General features: G+C 44.8%; 1 protein-coding gene across 2 annotated transcripts in view; it reads right to left on the bottom strand.

The window, feature by feature from the left end:
* The window catches only part of CKAP2L (cytoskeleton associated protein 2 like), a 36470-nt gene extending 20663 nt beyond the window's left edge, over nt 1–15807 (bottom strand). Inside the window, exons 1-2 of one of the 2 annotated variants that reach the window (XM_021087021.1) lie at nt 15367–15807; nt 15144–15210 (exon numbers count right to left, since the gene is read on the bottom strand). In XM_021087021.1, the coding sequence (XP_020942680.1) occupies nt 15144–15210; nt 15367–15375 (76 nt within the window). In that variant the 5' untranslated portion in view covers nt 15376–15807. Of the gene's footprint in view, nt 1–1537; nt 3815–15143 lie in introns of both variants that reach the window. The other variant, XM_021087020.1, reaches the window with a different exon arrangement.

Here is a 19428-nt window from a genome sequence, read left to right as displayed (position 1 = left end):
GGACCATAATGTTACAAAGTCACCAGCACTAAAAATTTGCCCCCAAGTCAACACACAATCATTTATGTGTCATGTCCTATACTAAACTCTTCACACTTACAGGACTTCCTTTAATCTGCACAACAACTCTTTGAAGTACAATCCGAAATTTAAAGAGAATAAATGATACACCAAGACAAGATATGAAAGCAGGTTTTTATCCAACCCCAGAGCCCTTCTTCCTAGCCACTCTTTTCAGCTACAACACATCAGCCTTTGTTTTGCATGAAGAAATTTGGTTACTGGTCCACCTGAGCTGGCAAGTTCAGGCTTTGTCTTATTAATTTCTTCTGATAGGGACTTTTGCCCACAAACCCTTACATGGTTCCCTTTGGGACTAGGGACAAAATAGGCCAGATTAGGGAGTTCATGGCAAATATCTATCCATACAGTGACCTTTTAAGCAAGGCGTCTGTGAGGGGGATGAAAAGTCAATATTTGCATCTTCAAAAAGTTTCACTCTAGTAGTGAAGATAAAATAAAACAACACTAATTACAATATAAAACCAAATCTAGGTGTCATAAGAGGGGATTAAAGACAGAACTATGGGAGTCCAGAGGCAGGGACTGAGTGAGGGGAGTAGGTGGTTGAAAAAGGCTAAAGTTAATAATGATTTTTTTTTTTTAAAGGCTATATGGGTGCAAAATCACACAACTTCGTCTAAACTGAGTTGGCTTGTGTGCTGAAATGTGGTTGTGATGCATCCTTAGGAGACAGCTGTGAAGAGTAGGACTGATGGAGGCTGGGCGGTCAGGCTGGAATTCCAGTTCTGTGATTTCTAATTGCTGCTGAACCTATAAAATCGGGCAGAAATGCTCATCTTTAAGGGTTGTTGGCTTAAGTTCCTAGGACAGTGCCCAGGCCCTAGGAGACAACCAACAGGCATTACTTCCGAAACTAACAAAACAATGCATTTTGGAGCCGGTGGCAGGCATTTGAACAGGAGTATTTTGAAAGGCAGCAAAGGGCTTCAGGCACAACGAGGAGGTCGGGGGCCCAGGACCCCTCGGCCTCAGTGCAGATTTAGCTCATCAGCTTCCAGGGCGCGCCGGCTCGCGAGAAGGCTCCACGTCGGGCTGGGACCCGCCTTGACAGCTGTCACAGCTTGGGCGGGGCGGCACAGCCCCGCGGGCCACACCCCGGCTCCGCCAGGATCCAAATCTGGGCTGCGGGAGCGCCTGGCTTCCTACAGGGTGTGGACCTTGCGTAAGGTTCTTTACCCAAACGAAATGACAATGACAGCTTTTTGCAGAGCAGCTGTGGGAGTCACTAGGAAGACGCCTGGCAGGCATGTGGCTCGTGCACAGCCTCCCCTGCCCTTGGCCCTGACGTCTCACCGGGCGGGACCTGGACCCGGAGCAGCACCCCCAGGACCGGAAACGCCCACGGGGAGACTGAGGCAGACAGACAAGCCACCCTTCCCACTTCCGCGGAAAAGACTCGGGGGCTTCCCTTCGTCCCCGCTCATAAGACACAGCAGCTCAAGGTCATACTTACCAGCGGCGGCTGAAAGTCCCGGCCGCACCATGATTCTCCAGTGACAGTTTTTCTTCAAAGGCCGCGCCTGGAGGTAAGGCAGGCGCGCCGCGCGTGCGCCCACTCTCATTGGCGCCAGTGGGTTTGAAACTCGCCAATCGGAAGCAAGGAAGGGCGGGCCAAAAGGAAATAGACCCGTTGCGGTTGGCCCTGCCTTTGGAAAGCGTTCTGATTGGAAGAACGTACAGCCATTGACATTGAAGGAGGCTGGTTGGACTGGAGGCGGAGCCCTCCCCCCTTAAAGATGAGGCTTCTGGGAGATTGCTGTCAGTTAACACAGAGCTGCTGGGGTCTTCCGCTGGGGTGGCCCATTGGCCGCATTCACAAGTCACCATTAGGGAGTTCTGGTCGTTGCTCAGCGCTAACAAACCCGACTAGTATCCATGATGGTTGCGGGTTCCATCCCTGGCCTTGCTCAGTGGTTTAAGGATCCTGGCGTGGCTGTCGCTGTGGTGGTGGCCGGCAGCTATAGGTCCGAATAGAAACCCCTAGCCTGGGAACTTCCACGTGCCCCCAGTGAGCCCTCCCCCTAAATAAATAAACAAATAAACAAACAAAACAAAACAAGGCATCCTTAGCTCTCTTGGATCGTAGGGTTCACGTAAGAATAAGATAAAGCCCAAATCTAATGAATTTGGCAGTTCCTCACCAGCATACACCTCTAATATTACCCATTTCCTGAAGCTAAATTCTCTTAATGCTTAGTACTGTAGAGTGGCCCCTTTTTTGTTTTTACTCGTGGTAAGATACACATAACATTTACAATTTAAGCCAATTTTAAGCGTACAGTTCAGTGGCATTAAGCATATTTAAAATGCTGGACAACTGTCACCACTGTAAAAAATTAGTAAATAAGAACCTCGAATACATGCTATGTAGGACAGGAAACTATATTCATTCACTTGTGATGGGACATGATGGAGGATAATACGAGAAAAGGGATGTATATATGTCTATGACTGAGTCCTTTGCTGTACAGCAGAAATTAACAGAACCTTGTAAATCAACTATAATAAAAAATTAAAATAAACAAAAAAAAAAAAAAAAGAAAGAAAGAGCCTCAAATAGATCAAGGAGACCAGAAGGTGGAGTTCTCATACTCTGAGACTGCCGCAGAGTCTAAAAATAAGAAAGACTCCTTTTCTGTCGGGAGCCATAAGGCTGCTCCAGTAAAGAAAGCAAAGCCACAGTCGGCACCTGCATGAGGCTTGTCTGGTTAGCAGAGCTACAGACAAGCTGAAGAAAGAAGAAGGATTGCAGAGCAATCCCTTGAAAGACATCGGCTCCAGGAAAATAAAAATGATATCCCCTAAAAAATATGTTAATCTATTTTTCTGTGTTTATCCTTCTTTTTCTATCTCCTATTCACAGCTTTCTTACAGCTAAAGATTTGCCCTGGGTACGTAAAACACTTGAACCAAAACAGAGTGAAGTTATTTAAACAATGTAATGGAAAAAGCCTTTGTTTTGGAGTAACAATTTATGGCACCTATTTTGTGAGAGTATACAGGGGAAACTTATGATTTTAGTCCCTTTACTTAAAAAGAAGTTTGGGGCTGGGAAAAATGTTGTTTGGCCTATAAATTGCTATTTTCTATAATAGATATATTTTTTATCAAATAACAGTGTCACCTGTAACTTTCATCCCTTGTGGGGGCATTTGATAATTTTGGGTATAATACTCCTTTCTATTGAAATTGGTGGTTTGGAACTTACGTAAATCAGCACAATAGGTTAAATGCTTAGCTTGCTGGCGCCAAATAAATCGTAGTTTTAAGAATGCCATGAGCCCAAGGCTTTCATGTGTTTTGTTAACTACATACGCCTTTAGTTAAAGAATGTTAGGTATCATGGTTTATTACTTATTAGAGCTTTGTTCTTAATATAGAATAGCTACTGTTGTTGACCTTTTAAGAAAAATACAGTGTGAAACTTTAAGTTTGTAATCTTGAAGGAAAATCTAAAGTTGAAAGGAACATGTTTTAACTAACTTTTTTTTGTATCTCAGGTGGAGGGAACAGAAAGGGCTTTAAATCAAATGTTAATGTCAAATCTTACACGAAACCTGATTGTGATATGGTATAAAAACTGATGCTTTTCATTTAATAAATTGGGTCATCTGCAGCATGCAGCTGAGGAGTTGGCTCCAGTTCTTTCTGCGCTGTGTGTAGCCCATCCTCTCCTTCGGCACTCCCTGGCTGCTGGGGCTGGACCTCAGGACTCTTCCCCTGCAAGGACCTGCAAATGAAAAGCCAGGTCCTCTGTTTATTATAGCCCTTCCAACTTCCTTTAACCCCCTCTATAAATGCTTTTTCTTCTCTTGACCTGAATGCAGCTTGCCATAGTTGCAGACTCCAAACTGCAATTCTCTGCTGATGTGAATAAATTTGTCCTTGTGGGAGAACAATCTGGCAGTCTATTTCAGGTCAACACCATCTGTCTGCTGAACTTCATCCTCCTAAAGAGAAACTCTGTATCCATTAAACACTAACTCCCCATTGCTTTCTCCCCCCAGACCCTGGCAACCATCATTCTACTTTCTATGATTTTGACTATTCCAGGAAACTTATTTAAGTGGAATCATACAGTATTTGTCTTTTTGTGACTGGCTTATTTCATTTAGCATAATGTCCTCAAGATTCATCCATGTTACAGCATATGACACAATTTCCTTCCTTTCTAAGGCTGAATAAAATTCCATCATATGTATAGACCACATTTTTTTCATGCATTTATCTGTCTTGGACACTTGGGTTACTTCCTCTTTTTGGCTATCATGAATAATGTTGCTATGAACATGAGTGTACAATTCTGTTCTGTTGAAGTCTCTGCTTTCATTTCTTTTGGATATATACCTAAAAGTGGTACTGTTGGATCACATGGTAATTCTAATTTTAATTTTTTGTGGAACTGCCATACTGCTTTCAGGGTGGCTCCTTTTTTATTTACAAAATTTTTAAAATTTGTTTTTCTTTTTTATGGCCTAACCCATGGCATGTGGAAGTTCCTGGACTAGGGGTTGAATTGGAGCTGCAGCTGCCAGCCTATGCCACAGCCACAGCAATGCCCGGCTGGAGCCAAATCTGTGATCTGTGCTGCAGCTTGCAGCAATGCTGGATCCTTCATACACTGAGTGAGGCCAGGGATTGAACCTGCATCCCTCACGAACACTATGTTGGGTTCTTTTTTTTTTTTTTTTTTTTTTGTCTTTTTGCCATTTTCTTGGGCCGCTCCCGAGGCACATGGAGGTTCCCAGGCAAGGGGTCGAATCGGAGCTGTAGCCACCAGCCTACGCCAGAGCCACAGCAACGCTGGATCCAAGCCGCGTCTGCAACCTACACCACAGCTCATGGCAACGCCAGATCCTTAACCCACTGAGCAAGGCCAGGGATCGAACCCGCAACCTCATGGTTTCTAGTCGGGTTCGTTAACCACTGCGCCACGATGGGAACTCCTATGTTGGGTTCTTAACCTGCAGAGTCACAACAGGAACTAACAGGGTGTCTTTTTCATGTATTTGTTTTTTTGTTTGTTTGTTTGTTTGTTTTTGTTTGGCTGCATCCATGGCGTTCTGAAGTTCTCAGGCCAGGGATGGAACTTGTGCCACAGCAGTGACAGTGCCAGATCCTGATGTGTGTGTGTGTGTGTGTGTGTGTGTGTGCGCGCGCGCGTGCGTGCATTGCCTTTTAGGGCTGCATCCACAGCATATGGAAATTCCCAGGCTAGGGGTTGAATCAAAACTATAGCTGCCAGCCTACACCACAGCCGCAGCTACACCACACCACAGCCACAGCTCATGGCAATGCCAGATCCCTGACCCACTGAGAGAGGCCAGGGATCGAACCCACATCCTCATGGATACTAGTCCCGATGTACCACAATGGGAATTCCTTTTTTTTTTTTTTTTTTTGGCTTTTTGCCTTTTCTTGGGCCGCTCCCACGGCATATGGAGGTTCCCAGGCTAGGGGTCTAATTGGAGCTGTAGCTGCCAGCCTACGCCAGAGCCACAGCAACACGGGATCCGAGCCGTGTCTGCGACCTACACCACAGCTCACAGCAAAGCTGGATAGTTAACCCACTGAGCAAGGGCAGGGACCGAACCCGCAACCTCATGGTTCCTAGTCGGATTCGTTAACCACTGCGCCACGACGGGAACTCCCCAGGAATTTCTTTAATGTATAATTTTGATTAGACCTTATCAGCTGGGTGTATGTCTAACCAAGAAAGGGATAATGGAGGCAGACCAGACCTCCTGAGTCCCTAGACATACTTCATTCCTTTTATTTCTGTCCTGAAACATTTTCTTCCCCAATTTTTCCCATTTTGGCTTTTCCCCAGTTTCATGAAGAGGTCTGTGAAATGCTTTTGGCACCCTATGTGTTAGGGTTCCCCTTTTCCATATGTCAGTGGAGCGGTGGTAGAGAGGGGCAGCTGCATCTGGCCCCCCCTTTCCTTTTTTAGGGCTGCACTTGTGGCATGTGGAAGTTCCTAGGCTAGGGATCGAATCAGAGCTACAGCTGCTGGCCTACACCACAGCCACAATGCCAGATCCAAGCCACATTTGTAACCTACACCACAGCTCATGGCAATGCCAGATCCTTAACCCAATGTGTGAGGCCAGGGGTAGAACCTGTGTCCTCATGGATACTAGTCAGATTCATTTCTCCTGTGCCACAATGGGAACTCCATGTCTGGGCCAGTTTTTGCCAGGTTGTCTTCACCAGTTGGGTGCTCAGTTGGACATGAAGCCATTGGAACAGCTCTTCTGTTTGTTCCTAAACTGGTGTTTAGGAGGGAGCCATGCTGGGCTTTCCAGATTTATGTATTTTGACACTTACATTAGTGTTTTTTTTTTTTTTTTTTTGCCTTCTCTGGGCCCACTCCCATGGCATATGGAGGTTCCCAGGCTAGGGGTCTAATTGGAGCTGTAGCTGCCAGCCTACACCACAGCTCACAGCAACGCCGGATCCTTAACCCACTGAGCAAGGACAGGGATCAAACCTGAAACCTCATGGTTCCTAGTCGGATTCGTTAACCACTGAGCCACAAGGGGAACTCCCTACATTAGCGTTTTTATAAAAACAGGTCGGGAAGGCCCTCGCCCAGTCTAACATTTGGTGCTGAAACCTAGGAGGGGTCATGGGGATCCCTCCACAAAAATCCCTCCTGTTCTCTCTCTCTTCCCTTTCCTTTCCCGTCCTTTGAGTGCTGAGGTTTCAAGCGGCCTCTGACAATTCCCACTTCAGAACATCCAACATTCAGGAGTTCCTGCTGTGGCTCAGTGGTTGATAAACCTGACTAGAATCCATGAGGACACAGGTTCGATCCCTGGCCTTGTTCAGTGGGTTAAGGATCTGGCGTTGCTGTGAGCTGTGGTGTATGTAGGTCACAGATATGGCTTGGATCCCACATTACTGTGGCTCTGGTTTAGGCGGGAGGCTACAGGTCGGATTAGACCCCTAGCCTGGGAACCTCCACATTCCACCTTGGGTGAGGCCCTAAAAAGACCAAAAAAAAAAAAAAAAAAATCCAACATTCAATTCCCTATTCAACCAGACTCAAAATTTACCCTCCTATGTCAGCCAGACTCGGTCACCTCTACCCCTAGCCCTTCCTCCACCAACATAAACCCCAAAATCTGGGACACATCTACTCCCGCAATGGCCCACCCATCACCCTGCAGTTCTCATAAAACTTAAAAACACTACACACCACCCAAACCAGACATGATACCCAATTAGCTGAGAAGCAAAAGAGGGACTAAAACCTATCATGGAAATTTTTCTCAGGGCTAATATTCTTAGACCCACCCACTCTCCCTGTAATACCCCTATCCTACCTATAAAAAACCTGATGGATCTTTCTGCTTAGTCCAGGACCTCCACCTTAGAAACCAGGCAGTGTTCCTCACCAACCCTGTGGTCCCCAATCCTTATACACTCTTCTTTCATACATTCCTCCTAACACCTCCCACGTCTCGGTACTTGTCCTAAAAGATGGCTTTTTTACGATTCCCCTAGCCCCAGCCTGTCAGGATCTGTTTGCCTTTACATGGGCTGATCCTGACTCCTGCTCAAGGACTCAACGCACTGGGACTGTCCTCCCCCAAGGGTACAGGGATGGCCCACACTTTTTCAATCAAGCCTTGGTGACAGCTATCAGCCAACTTGACGTCAAGCCTAGCCCTACCCTACAATATGTTGACGATCTGCTACTTTGTGGTCACTTGTTAGAGCTTTCCTCCTAAGTTGTCTAGCAGAGATGGGGTGTTGGGTTTCCTCATCCAAGGCCCAATTAAATAAATACTTGAGATCTATCTAGAACTTCTCCTCATTCCCACTCACCAGGCACTCACAACTGATCGAAAAACTCTAATTGGAGTTCCCATTGTGGCTCAGTGGTAATGAACCTGACTAGTAGCCGTGAAGACACAGGTTTGATCCCTGGCTTCACTCAGTGGGTTAAGGATCTGGCATCGCCATGAGCTGTGGTGTAGGTCACAGATGAGGCTCAGACCCTGAGTTGTTGCGGTTGTGGTGTTGGCCGGCAGCTACAGCTCTGATTCAACCCCTAGCCTGGGAACTTCCAGATGCCTTGGGTTTGGCCCTAAAAAGCAAAAGAAAAAAGAAAAACTGTAATTGACCAAATGCCTATTCCCACTACTAAACAAGAGGTCCTAGCTTTCCTAGGCCTGATAGGATATTTTACAGTGTGGATTCCCAGCTGTAGCATCCTGGGAAAACCCCTTTATTCAGCCACTCAGGACCCCTAGAAGAGACCCCAAATCCTTCAGAGCCTATCGGGGCTCCTTTCAAACAGCTCAGTGAGGCCATCTCTCAGCCCCAGCACCGGGCCTCTCAAACCCATTGAAGAAATTCTACCTCATGTACACACTAGGGAAGGATTTCCAGTGGGAATCCTGGCCCCAAACTGTGGGGCCCAGTTGTGTATCTATCAAAACAGCTAGGAACAGTGATACTGGGCTGGACTGCTTGTCTCAAAGTGTTGGGGGCATCTACCCTTCTAACAATTGAGGCCCAAAAGACTCACCTTCAGACAGCCACTCACTGTTCTCTCCTCCCATAATTTATAGAACTTATGACATACTGAGCCCTACTTGCCCTGCAACCCTCTTACCTTCAACAAATCCATGCCCCTCCCCAACACACCTTTTGTCTTTTTAGGGCTGTACCTGTGGCATGTGGAAGTTCCCAGGCTACAGCTATAGCCAGCCTATACCACAGCTCATGGAAATGCCGGAACCTTAACCCACTGAGCCAGGGCAGGGATTGAACCCACATCCTCATGGATACTAGTTGGGTTCGTTATTGCTGAGTCATCATAGAAACTCCCATGCCCTTTTTATAGAAGATCCCTGACTTTTCAAAGATGTGCCACACTAAACCCCACTACCCTACTTCCTCAGCCTCAATTATCTGACTCTTCTGTACATTCCTGCCCCAAGATGGTAGACCTTCTACTCTTCTCATTCTCCCATATCACCGACAAACCCAAAGGGGGCCCCCAATTTGTATATTGATGGCAGTTCCATTGACACCTTTCCCCAAAGAGCAGGGTATGAAGTGGTCACTGAAACATGACCTCTGGAAACAGCTGCTCTCCCACTAGGAATGACCTTTCAACAGGCCAAACTAGTAGTTATAACCTGGGTCCTAGTCCTGGACCTGGACAAGATTATAAACGTATATACTGATTCTAAATATGCCTATTGGGATTCCCATTGTGGTGCAGTGAAAACGAATCCAACTAGTATCCATGAAGATGCGGGTTTGATCCCTGGCCTCACTTGGTGGGCTAAGGATTCAGCATTGCTGTGAGCTGTGGTGTATGTCACAGATGTGGCTCAGAACCGAGTTGCTGTGGCTGTGGTGTGGGCCAGTAGCTGCAGCTCCTATTCAACTCCTAGCCTGGGAACTTCCATATGCCAAGGGTGAGGTCCTAAAAAGCAAAAAAAAAAAAAAAAAAAAGCCTATTGTAGAATATATTCCCATGCCATAATTTGGCAGGGGCATGGTTTCCTAACAACAAAGGGAACCCCTATACCAACTCCTACAGATGGCACAACTCTCTAAGGAGGCTGTGGTCATCCACATAAAGGGACAGCAGCCTCCCATATCCCCACTAAATCGGGGAAATGCACTGGCTGCTGCTGAGGCAAAAAGACAGGCACAAACATCAGTAACTCCAGACTGAGACCTTCCAGTCCAACTGCACCCTGACATTAACCCCAACTACACCCCAGATGAACTACAGCATTACTTAGAATTAGGAGCTGAATTAAATGGCCTGTGGCTCCTATGGCAAGACAAGCCAGTCATCCCTGAACCCTAAAGCCAAGAAGTACTTCAAAGATTACATAGCCAGTTCCATGTGGGGTTCAGGCCCCTTTTCAAACTCATCCAAGGCCAGACAATCTGCCCAAATTTATACTCTCAATTACAGGAGGTGACACAATGCTGCCACATTTACCCCTCAGTGTCCCCGCAGGATCGGGTCTGACCCCCACCGTTTCCCACCTGTCAAACCAGGGGACAAATTCCAGGACAGGACTGGCAGATTGACTCCACCCACATGCCTAAGTTAAAAGGTTTAAATACATGCTTATTCTGGTAGATACTTCCTCAGGATGCATTGAGGTTTTCCCTTCAACCAACAAAAAGGCAGCCGAGGGGGCTCGGGTTTTGTCACAGTGTCCATTCCTTTTTTCAGTCACCGGAGTTCTACCCAATCTCATAAGGGGCCTTCGTCATCTCCATGGTAACCCAAGAGATGGCCTGAGCTCAGAACTCAAGTGGTATTTTCACATTCCCCGCCATCCCCAGTCCTCAGAAAGAAAGGGCCAATGCCCTCCTAAAACAACACCTACCAAACTAACTGTTGATGTAAGAGAAACCAGGGACTGTGCTCCTGATGTGTCGAAGGGCTAGTCCTAGAAAGTTCATTGAAGTGAGCCCCTTTGAATATGGAAGTATGGAATTTTTTTTTTTTTGTCTTTTTGCCTTTTCTAGGGCCACTCCCATGGCATATGGAGGTTCCCAGGTTAGGGGTCTAATCGGAGCTGTAGCCACCGGCCACAGCCACAGCCACAGCAAGGCAGAATCCGAGCCGCGGCTGTGAACTACACCACAGCTCATGGCAATGCCGGATCCTTAACCCACTGAGCAAGGCCAGGGATGGAACCTGCAACCTCATGGTCTCATAGTTCCTAGTCAGATTTGTTAACCACTGCGCCACGACTGGAACTCTACTTTTTTTTTTTTTTTTTTGATCTGAGGTTTTGTTTTTACTTCTTAAGCTTTATGACCAGATAATTTACAAATCTGTGCTGATGGTATAGCTCCCCTGCTTTAAACCTTCCATGTGTTGGCAAAAGCACCATTATCAATCACACACATCCAGTAGTTCTGCAGTTGTGTTTTGAATACTTATTTAAAAGACCGTCCTGCATTCTAACAGCCTGACCTTGTAAGAATTCACAAGTGAAGTTTGCTAACGTATCTTGTCACACTGAATTTTAAAAGCATCTGATCTTAAAGATCATCTATAGGGAGTTCCTGTTGTGGCTCAGTGGTTAATGAATCTGACTAGGAACCATGAGGTTGCGGGTTTGATCCCTGGCCTTGCTCAGTGGGTTAAGGATCTGGCGTTGCCGTGAGCTGTGGTGTAGGTCGCAGACGTGGCTCAGATCCCACGTTGTTGTGGCTCTGGCACAGGCCGGCAGCTGTAGCTCCGATTAGACCCCTAGCCTGGGAATCTCCATATGCCATGGGTGAGGCCATAGAAAAGACAAAACAAACAAACAAAACAAAACAAGATCATCTATAAAATGTGAGAAATGCTAAATATTCTTTATTTGATGCTGTACGTAAACCTCGCTAAAATGCCTTTCAATAAGTAAAAGGCAATATTTTAGATACAGATAATTTTAATGAAATTGGCATAGTTAAGATCAAAAAGATAAATGGGACATTTTCAGTTTATCTTCAGCTCATGCTTTAACAGGTTAGTGAACACAACTTGAAACACAGGTGAATCTTGTTCTCTTCTATGAGCTAGTAAAGGGATCTTCTCAGTATTTAAATACGTTAGTATAACCAGTTATAGAAATCTAAATATAAAACCAATCTCCTATAAGTTCTGAAAAGGTATTTACCATTTTCCTGAACAGTTTAACACGCTACATTCAAGTTTAATCATCTCTGTGGAAAGGGAAAATGGTGATAGTACTGGTTGAACCGAAATTATTACTAAAATCCAAAAAGCTGACATATTCATTTAGCCACCAACCAATCTTATTTAAATCAAGACCATCCAACAGAAACATTTCATCAGCGATACATGACCTGAATTCTAGTGTATGAGATCAATTTATTTATTTATTTATTTATTTTTGTCTTTTTGCCATTTCTTGGGCCTCTCCAGCAGCATATGGAGGTTCCCAGGCTAGGGGTCTAATCGGGGCTGTAGCCACCGGCCTACACCAGAGCCACAGCAATGCAAGATTCGAGCCACGTCTGCAACCTACACCACAGCTCACGGCAACGCTGGATCGTTAACCCACTGAGCAAGGGCAGGGATCGAACCTGCAACCTCATGGTTCCTAGTCGGATTTGCTAACCACTGAGCCACAACGGGAACTCCAACGTATGGAAACCCTTTTAGATGACAGCCCCTTGCTGAGACCCCGTCCCTGCCACCTTTCTCAGATTCCTGGCTAGCTCTTCACCTTACCCAGCATCTCCTCAGACAGTGTGCAGACCAGCACCTCCAAGCAACCTGTTAAAAAACTATGACCTGGCCACCTTAACACTACATCCAGGAGACTGGGGTTGGCCAAAGAGGCTGACCCCATGTCCCCTTTAGCTCCAAAATGGATGGGGCCCATTCCAGGTAATTCTTTAGGCTTTTTTTTTTTTTTTTTTTAAATCCAGTCTGCCACTCCATATCTTTTGATTGGAGCATTCAGTCCATTGACATTTAAGGTAATCATTGATAAGTATGTCTTTATTGCCATTTTAAACTTTGTTTTCCAGTTGATTCTATGTTTCTCTTTGGTTCCTTTCTTTTTTTGGTTGGATGATTTCCTTTTATTTTGTGCTTGTGTCCTCTTCTTTCTAGTTTTCCTGAGTGTACTGTTTGGTTTTGATTTGTGGTTGCCCTGTTTTTCAAGTATGTTAACCCCTTCCTGTATTAGCTTGCTTTAGCCTGATAGTCATAGGCTCAAACACATTCTAGGAAAAAAAGAGTCTGGATTTTCTTACTTTCCTTCCCCACATTTTATAATTTTTTTTTTATCTCTCTTTTCTTTCTTTCTTTTCTTTTTTTTTTTTAGGGCTGCACCCTCGGCATGTGGATATTCCCAGGCTAGGGGTCTAATTGGAGCTGCAGCCGCCAGTCTACGCTACAGCCACAGCAACGCCAGATTGGAGATGCGTCTGCAACCTACACCACAGCTCATGTCAACGCTGGATCCTCAACCCACTGAGTGAGGCCAGGGGTTGAACCTGAAACCTCATGGTTCCCAGTTGGATTCATTTCCACTGTGCCATGATGGGAAAGCCACACATTTTGATGTCTTTTTTTAACATCTTCATGTTTATCCTTTTGCTGTTTTTTGTGTTTATTGTCGCTTTTACAATAGTTTTTTTTAGATCTGTATAAGTTGTCAATTTGAGATTTTTCTTCTTTTTTGAGGAAAGCCTATATTGGTATGAACTTCCCTCTAAGAACTGCTTTTGTGGCATCCCATGGATTTTGAATGGTTGTGTTTTCATTATCATTTGTCTCGAGATTTTTTTAAAATTTCCCTTTGGATTTCCTCGTTGACCCATTGGTTTTTTAGTAGCATGTGTTTAGTCTCCATGTAGTCAGTTTTTTCTCATTTCTTTTCCTGTGGTTGATTTCTAGTTTGTCATTGTGGTCAGAGAAAATACTTGATATAATGTCTATACTCCTAAATTTGTTGATGTTAGTTTTGTGCCCCGGTAAGTGGTCAGTTCTTGAGAATGTTTCATGTGCATTTGAAAAGAATGAATATTCTGATTTTTTTTGGATGTAATATCCTGAAAATATTTTAATCAATTTTAACTTTTCTATTGTGTCACCATTCCAGGCAGTTCTTACAACTCCTATGGCAGCCAAACTAAAGGGTGAAATGGGATGGACCCACCACTCACGACCTCAAAGGAGCTCCTGACCCTGAAAAATGTTCATCCCCTCTCATGTGTCTTGCCTCATCCAGATATATGGCTACTCAAAATTAACTCCCACCAGAATTAAGCTTTCCTGTGTCCTAGAGAAACCAATAAGAGAAACTAAAAAATTGGAAGAGGCCACAGTTCACTCCAGCAAAAATCTCAGGAATCCTGCTTCTGGTGATATTCACCTTATTATTAAATCTGCCCCCTTCCTCTCTTTTCTTATAACTCAGGCTTACTTAATTTCGCTAGCCTCTTTTTTGGCAGTTCCTCTTCATACTCAGTGCCAATCCGACCTGGAACCCATTTGAACAACCACTAATAATGGTCGAGGGGTTACTCCCTGCCATCACTGATGAGGGGTTACTCCCTGCCATCACTGATTTCTGGCTCCAAGGAGATCCTCATCCACGCAGAATGCTACCCCTTATCCCTTGTCTCCCGTTAGCTGATCTTTTTTTCCTCTCCCTCTGATTAGGAGCCGCTCTGATCCCCCGGCCCTTGTGCTTCCCCACTGTCTAATCTCACTGCTACAAACCTCCACTGACATAATTGTAGGAGTTACCCCAAATTCCTCCCACCCCTGATGGATCTGCGTTCCTCTGTCAGCTTCTGTCCAGCTTTTCAAGCATGCTCTGCCCCTCCACAAGCCTGGGAACATACTGGCACCTTTCTAAAAGTCCAGAAAGGTAACAACAGCTCTGATCTTGGACAATCGCAGTTTTAAAGGTCTCATTTCAGGCCCAAGTTGCCCCACTACACTCCACAATTATATATATATATATTGGGGGGTATCTTTTTTTTTTTTTTTTTTTTATCTTTTTAGGGCCACACCCATGGCATATGGAAGTTCCCCGGCTAGGGGTCAAATCCAAGCTAAGCTGCCGGCCTATACCACAGCCACAGCCACACCAGATCTGAGCCCTGTCTGCGACCTACACCACAGCTCAGGGCAATGTCAGATCCTTAACCCACTGAGCGAGGCCAGGGATCAAACCCTCATCCTCATGAATACTAGTTGGGTTCATTACCACTGAGCCATGAAGGGAACTCTGGGATATCTTTTTCTTGTGTGGCAAAAACCCCACAAATTGGATGGGAACATGCAGTTTGGCTTTTCCAGCTCCCTCTATTCAGTACTCTCTAGGATAGGGATGCATTCCCATCGCTGTCTCCACACTGATCAGACCGAAAAGGGCCATCCAGTTCCTGCCCCTTCTGGCGGGGGCTGGAATAGGTATAGCAGGGGGCACAGGGGCTGCAGGTGTGGGGTGGCAACCCGCCGATACTCACTCCTCTCCCAACAAATCTCTAAATCTCTGAAAGAAGTAGTAGACCAAATGGCTTACCTCCAAGATCAAATAGATTCCCTCGTGGCAGTTGTCCTTCAAAACAGGAGGTGTCTTGATCTCCTTGCTGCAGAAAAAGGAGGAATTTGTGCAGCTCTTCAAGAAGGCTGCTGTTTTTACAAAAAAAGTCAGGACTAGTCAGAGAGGGTATCAATGTCTATGAGAACAGGCCACCTGGTTCCAGGAACAGAGAACCTCATGGCCTGGTCCCCTGCCTCCTCACTTTTCTCATGGCTGGTCCCTTTCCTCATCTCTCTGGTTCTTCTTCTACAACTTGTAGTGGCCAGGCCGTTGCTACTGCGCCTTTTCATTTCCTTTTTATAGAGATCAATCGAGTCCGTCATGGACAAATGGGTCTGGTCCATTTTAGCACTCCAGGCTGTCTGGTGTCACCAGATTCCCTCCACCCAAACGTCCTAAACAAAGACCCTGTTCAGGAGGAACTAGCTGCAGAAGAGATTTTCACCCCTTTTCTTTATTATCAACAAAATGGAGGAAACTTAGAGCCAGATTAAACCTCCCAAACTGCCAACACCCTTATCTTGCCAAGAACCAACGTTTCCAGAACAATGATTGCCTTGACTACCTTTTGATTTTGTTAATTTTCAACCCACACCCTAACTTGGAATCTACTTATCCTCCTACCTTTCCCATGACCCTATCTTGGAACCTCTTCATCCCCTCCTCCTACCCCTCCCATGCAGCCTGATGCTAATCTTGACCCAGGCTACTTCAGCCAAAGCCCCTATAAAACCTACCCCCCAAATGCCAGGGAGCCTGAGCCTTCTTTTGGTGCTTCTGGCCATTTGCTGGTCAATAAACCTACTTGAAGTCTCCATGCTCTGGACTCTGCTTCTATTTCTGCACCAAAACCCCACAGCTGCTTTCCTGCTGTAACAATTAGTGGCATACAAATATACTTAAAATAAAACAAGCAAAAATAATAATAATAAATATTGTTATTATTTTTATGGCTGAACTGATGACATATGGAAGTTCCTGGGTCAGGAATTGAATCCGAGCTGCGGCTGTGACCTGAGCCACAGCTGCAGCAACACCAGATCCTTTAACCCACTGCACTGGGTTGGGGAACAATCTCACACCTCCCCAGTGACCCCAGCCACTGTAGTCAGATTCTTTTTTTTTTGTCCTTTTAGGGCAACATTCTCGGCATGTGGAAGTTCCCAGCCTAGGGATGAAATCGCTGGCCTATACCACAGCTACAGCAATACCAGATCTGAGCTGCATCTGTGACCTATGCTGCAGCTTGCAGCAATGCTGGATCCTTAACCCACTGAGCAAGACCAGGGATGGAACCACATACTTTTGGATACTAGTCAGGGTCTTAATCTGCTGAGCCACAACGGGAACTTCTGTAGTCAGATTCTTTACCCACTGTACCAAAGCAGGAATTCCACACCTGATAATCATTAGGACCATGAGTCCTTGCCTAATGGTTAAATCTAGCAGCTGGGCAAGGGCATTTTTGGTTAAGGTGTAAGAAAGGGGCTTGTATACAGTTTTGGATGAGTGAAGGGAGTTCTCTTGGTCTTTGTAGAATCCTAGTGATCTAATAGTTTGCCGGTTGAGAAGTCATCTTACCTGACCTCCCATCCATGCTAGACTACACTATAGGTCCCATGTTTGCATTGCAACTTTACAGGGATACTGCTTGTGTCAAGGAGCTGCTTTACTCGGCTTGGTTTTGGAGAACCCTGATTATTTTGAGAATTAAAAATATAATGAGCTCAAATAAGGCTGTTACTCACGATCCTAGTTCTCTGAAGCAACACAGACTGGCTCTGCCTCCTTTTCTACCTTGTTTGGCTATTTGAAGGACTATTTTGTAGGACACAAAACATGGGAAAAAAAGCTAGGTTAAAGCTTTTTTTTTTTTAACACATCTCAACTCATCAAGCCAAGTTTTCCCCATAGCTCTCCTTGTGGCTTGAGAGGCTTCCCATTGCTCTTGGGCTAAAGTCTTGCAACCCCTGCAAGTCTAGCCTTTGGCCTACTTCTCTGCTTCAGCTTGTATGACTCTCCCCTTGGTCACTATAGCTCAGGCACACTGCAAAAATGTTTGTCACCTATTTTTTATACTAGACATACCCTGAATAGAATGAAAGCATGCTTATCAGATTATAGATGTCACAAAACTCAGAGGAAGGGTTTGTGTATTAAAAAAACCATCAGAATCTGAAACAATCTAGAAAGATCTGGGGCCAAATGAAGATTACAATTACAAGATACATTTAAAGTTTTACAAATTACAAGACATATTTAAAGTTTTGAATTCAGCATGAGAACCAATAGGTCTTAGTTGTGTACAAACACTATGTGAACCATCGACGATGTCACTTGCTTTCAAAAAGCTAATGTCACTTTCTAAAAACAGAATGGTGTCTGAAATAGGAAGGACCTACTCTGGGCTGTGTTGGGTTGACCCTATTTTAAATAGGATACTGTATTCTGGGTAACAAGCTGTATGAAAGACACTGACAAGCCAACATTGGCCAAGACTCAAGAGGACCATTTTGGCAAATGTATGTGATCACAAAAACACTACACATCAAAGAGGAGATGTAGACATACAAGCATATTTTATACCCACCACAATAATTATTGCTGTCTTAACTATTTCCATCAGCTCCCTCCCCTCCCCACCAAAAGCTCAAGTGTAAGTATATATAAACATCAGAGGAATGATTTAATGGGAAGGAAGGTTAGGGAGATATCCTTTCCCTTTTTCTTCTGTACCTTGGACTTAAAGGTGATTTGACTCTACTGTCATCAACATGGAAACTAATGTATAAGACCATACTAAAAGAAACAGATTCCAACAAGTTTGTGCTGGGATTTTTTTTTTTTTTTGTCCTTTTAGGATAATACCCATGGCATATGAAGTTCCCAAAGTTCCATGCTAGGGGTCAAATTTGAGCTGTAGCTGCTGCCCTAAGCTACAGCTACAGCAACATGGGATCTGAGCTGAGTCTGTGACCTACACTACAGCTCCAGGCAACAATGGATCCTTAACCCATTGAGCAAGGCCAGGGATCAGACCCACATCCTCATGGATACTAGTTGGGTTCTTTACTGCTGAGCCATGATGGGAACTCCCATGCGAGGATTGCTGAAGCTTATCTTGGTTACCTTCTCACTGTTTAGGCAGCTGAGAAGTGGAGAGTAGAGAACGTGCCTAGCTGATTCTGTTAGAATAACATTTGAGGCCATTTCGATATTTCACTATTCATATTTCAATATTAAATTCATTTTATATCAAATGAATGATTGATATTAATATTAACATCAGTGAATATTCATTAATATCAAAGACAGAGAAGCTATTATGCTTTTTAAGATTTCTTGATTTGGTATTGCTTGTTCACTGTTGTGTATTTCTCTGTTTCTTTAAATATTAAGATAACTAGTCTTACTCTAGCCAGACTTGGTGTATGGAAACCCTAGGAAAGTAATGGCAGCTAGAAAAAAAGGGGTGGAAGAAACAAGAAAACAGGTTTCTTCCTTTTCTCTGGTTTTCTTTGGTGCTCTGTATCTGTATCTCTCTGTCTGTGTCTGTATTCTGAGATGCTAATTTGGGACGAATTTGGCTGGAAGTAATAGCAAACCAAATATAAGTGATTTAAAATCACAGTCCTGGAGTTCCCATCGTGGCACAGGGGAAACAAATCCCACTAGAAACCATGAGGTTGTGGGTTTGATCTCTGGCCTCGCTCAGTGGGTTAAAGGATCAGGCATTGCCATGAGCTGTGGTGTAGGTTGCAGATGCAGCTCGGATCCCGTGTTGCTGTGGCTGTGGTGTGGGCCAACGGCTACAGCTCCGATTTGACCCCTAGGCTGGGAATCTCCATATGGCACAGGTGTGGCCCTAAAAAGACAAAAAGACAATAAATAAATAAATATATAAAATAAAATCACAATCCTGTTTCTTGTGGTCTTGAGGTCTGGCAGTAGGTTCTTAGGGCAACAGTGCAATCTAAGATGCTGATTCTTTTTCTCCTGCCATCTGCTTTTCTCACCAGGTGGCTGTGTCTTCCTGCTTGAGAAGCTGGTTACCACAGTTCCAAGCTCCACATCCTCACTGACCACGTCTCATGCAAGAAGGAAGGAGGGGAAAAAAGAGATTTTCTCCTATATGGCCCTATCTTTTATCAGGGGTAGAAAATCTTTCTCAGAACTGCCCCCTGCCTAGACTGCCATCTCATTAGACAGGACTAACCCAACATGACTCAATCTTGTGAGGACAGAATGACCATTGATAGACTAA

The sequence above is a fragment of the Sus scrofa genome, chromosome 3 (genome assembly GCF_000003025.6).
Source record: "Sus scrofa isolate TJ Tabasco breed Duroc chromosome 3, Sscrofa11.1, whole genome shotgun sequence".
In the NCBI taxonomy this organism is placed as follows: domain Eukaryota; kingdom Metazoa; phylum Chordata; class Mammalia; order Artiodactyla; family Suidae; genus Sus; species Sus scrofa.
This window is presented reverse-complemented; position numbering and strand designations above follow the sequence as displayed.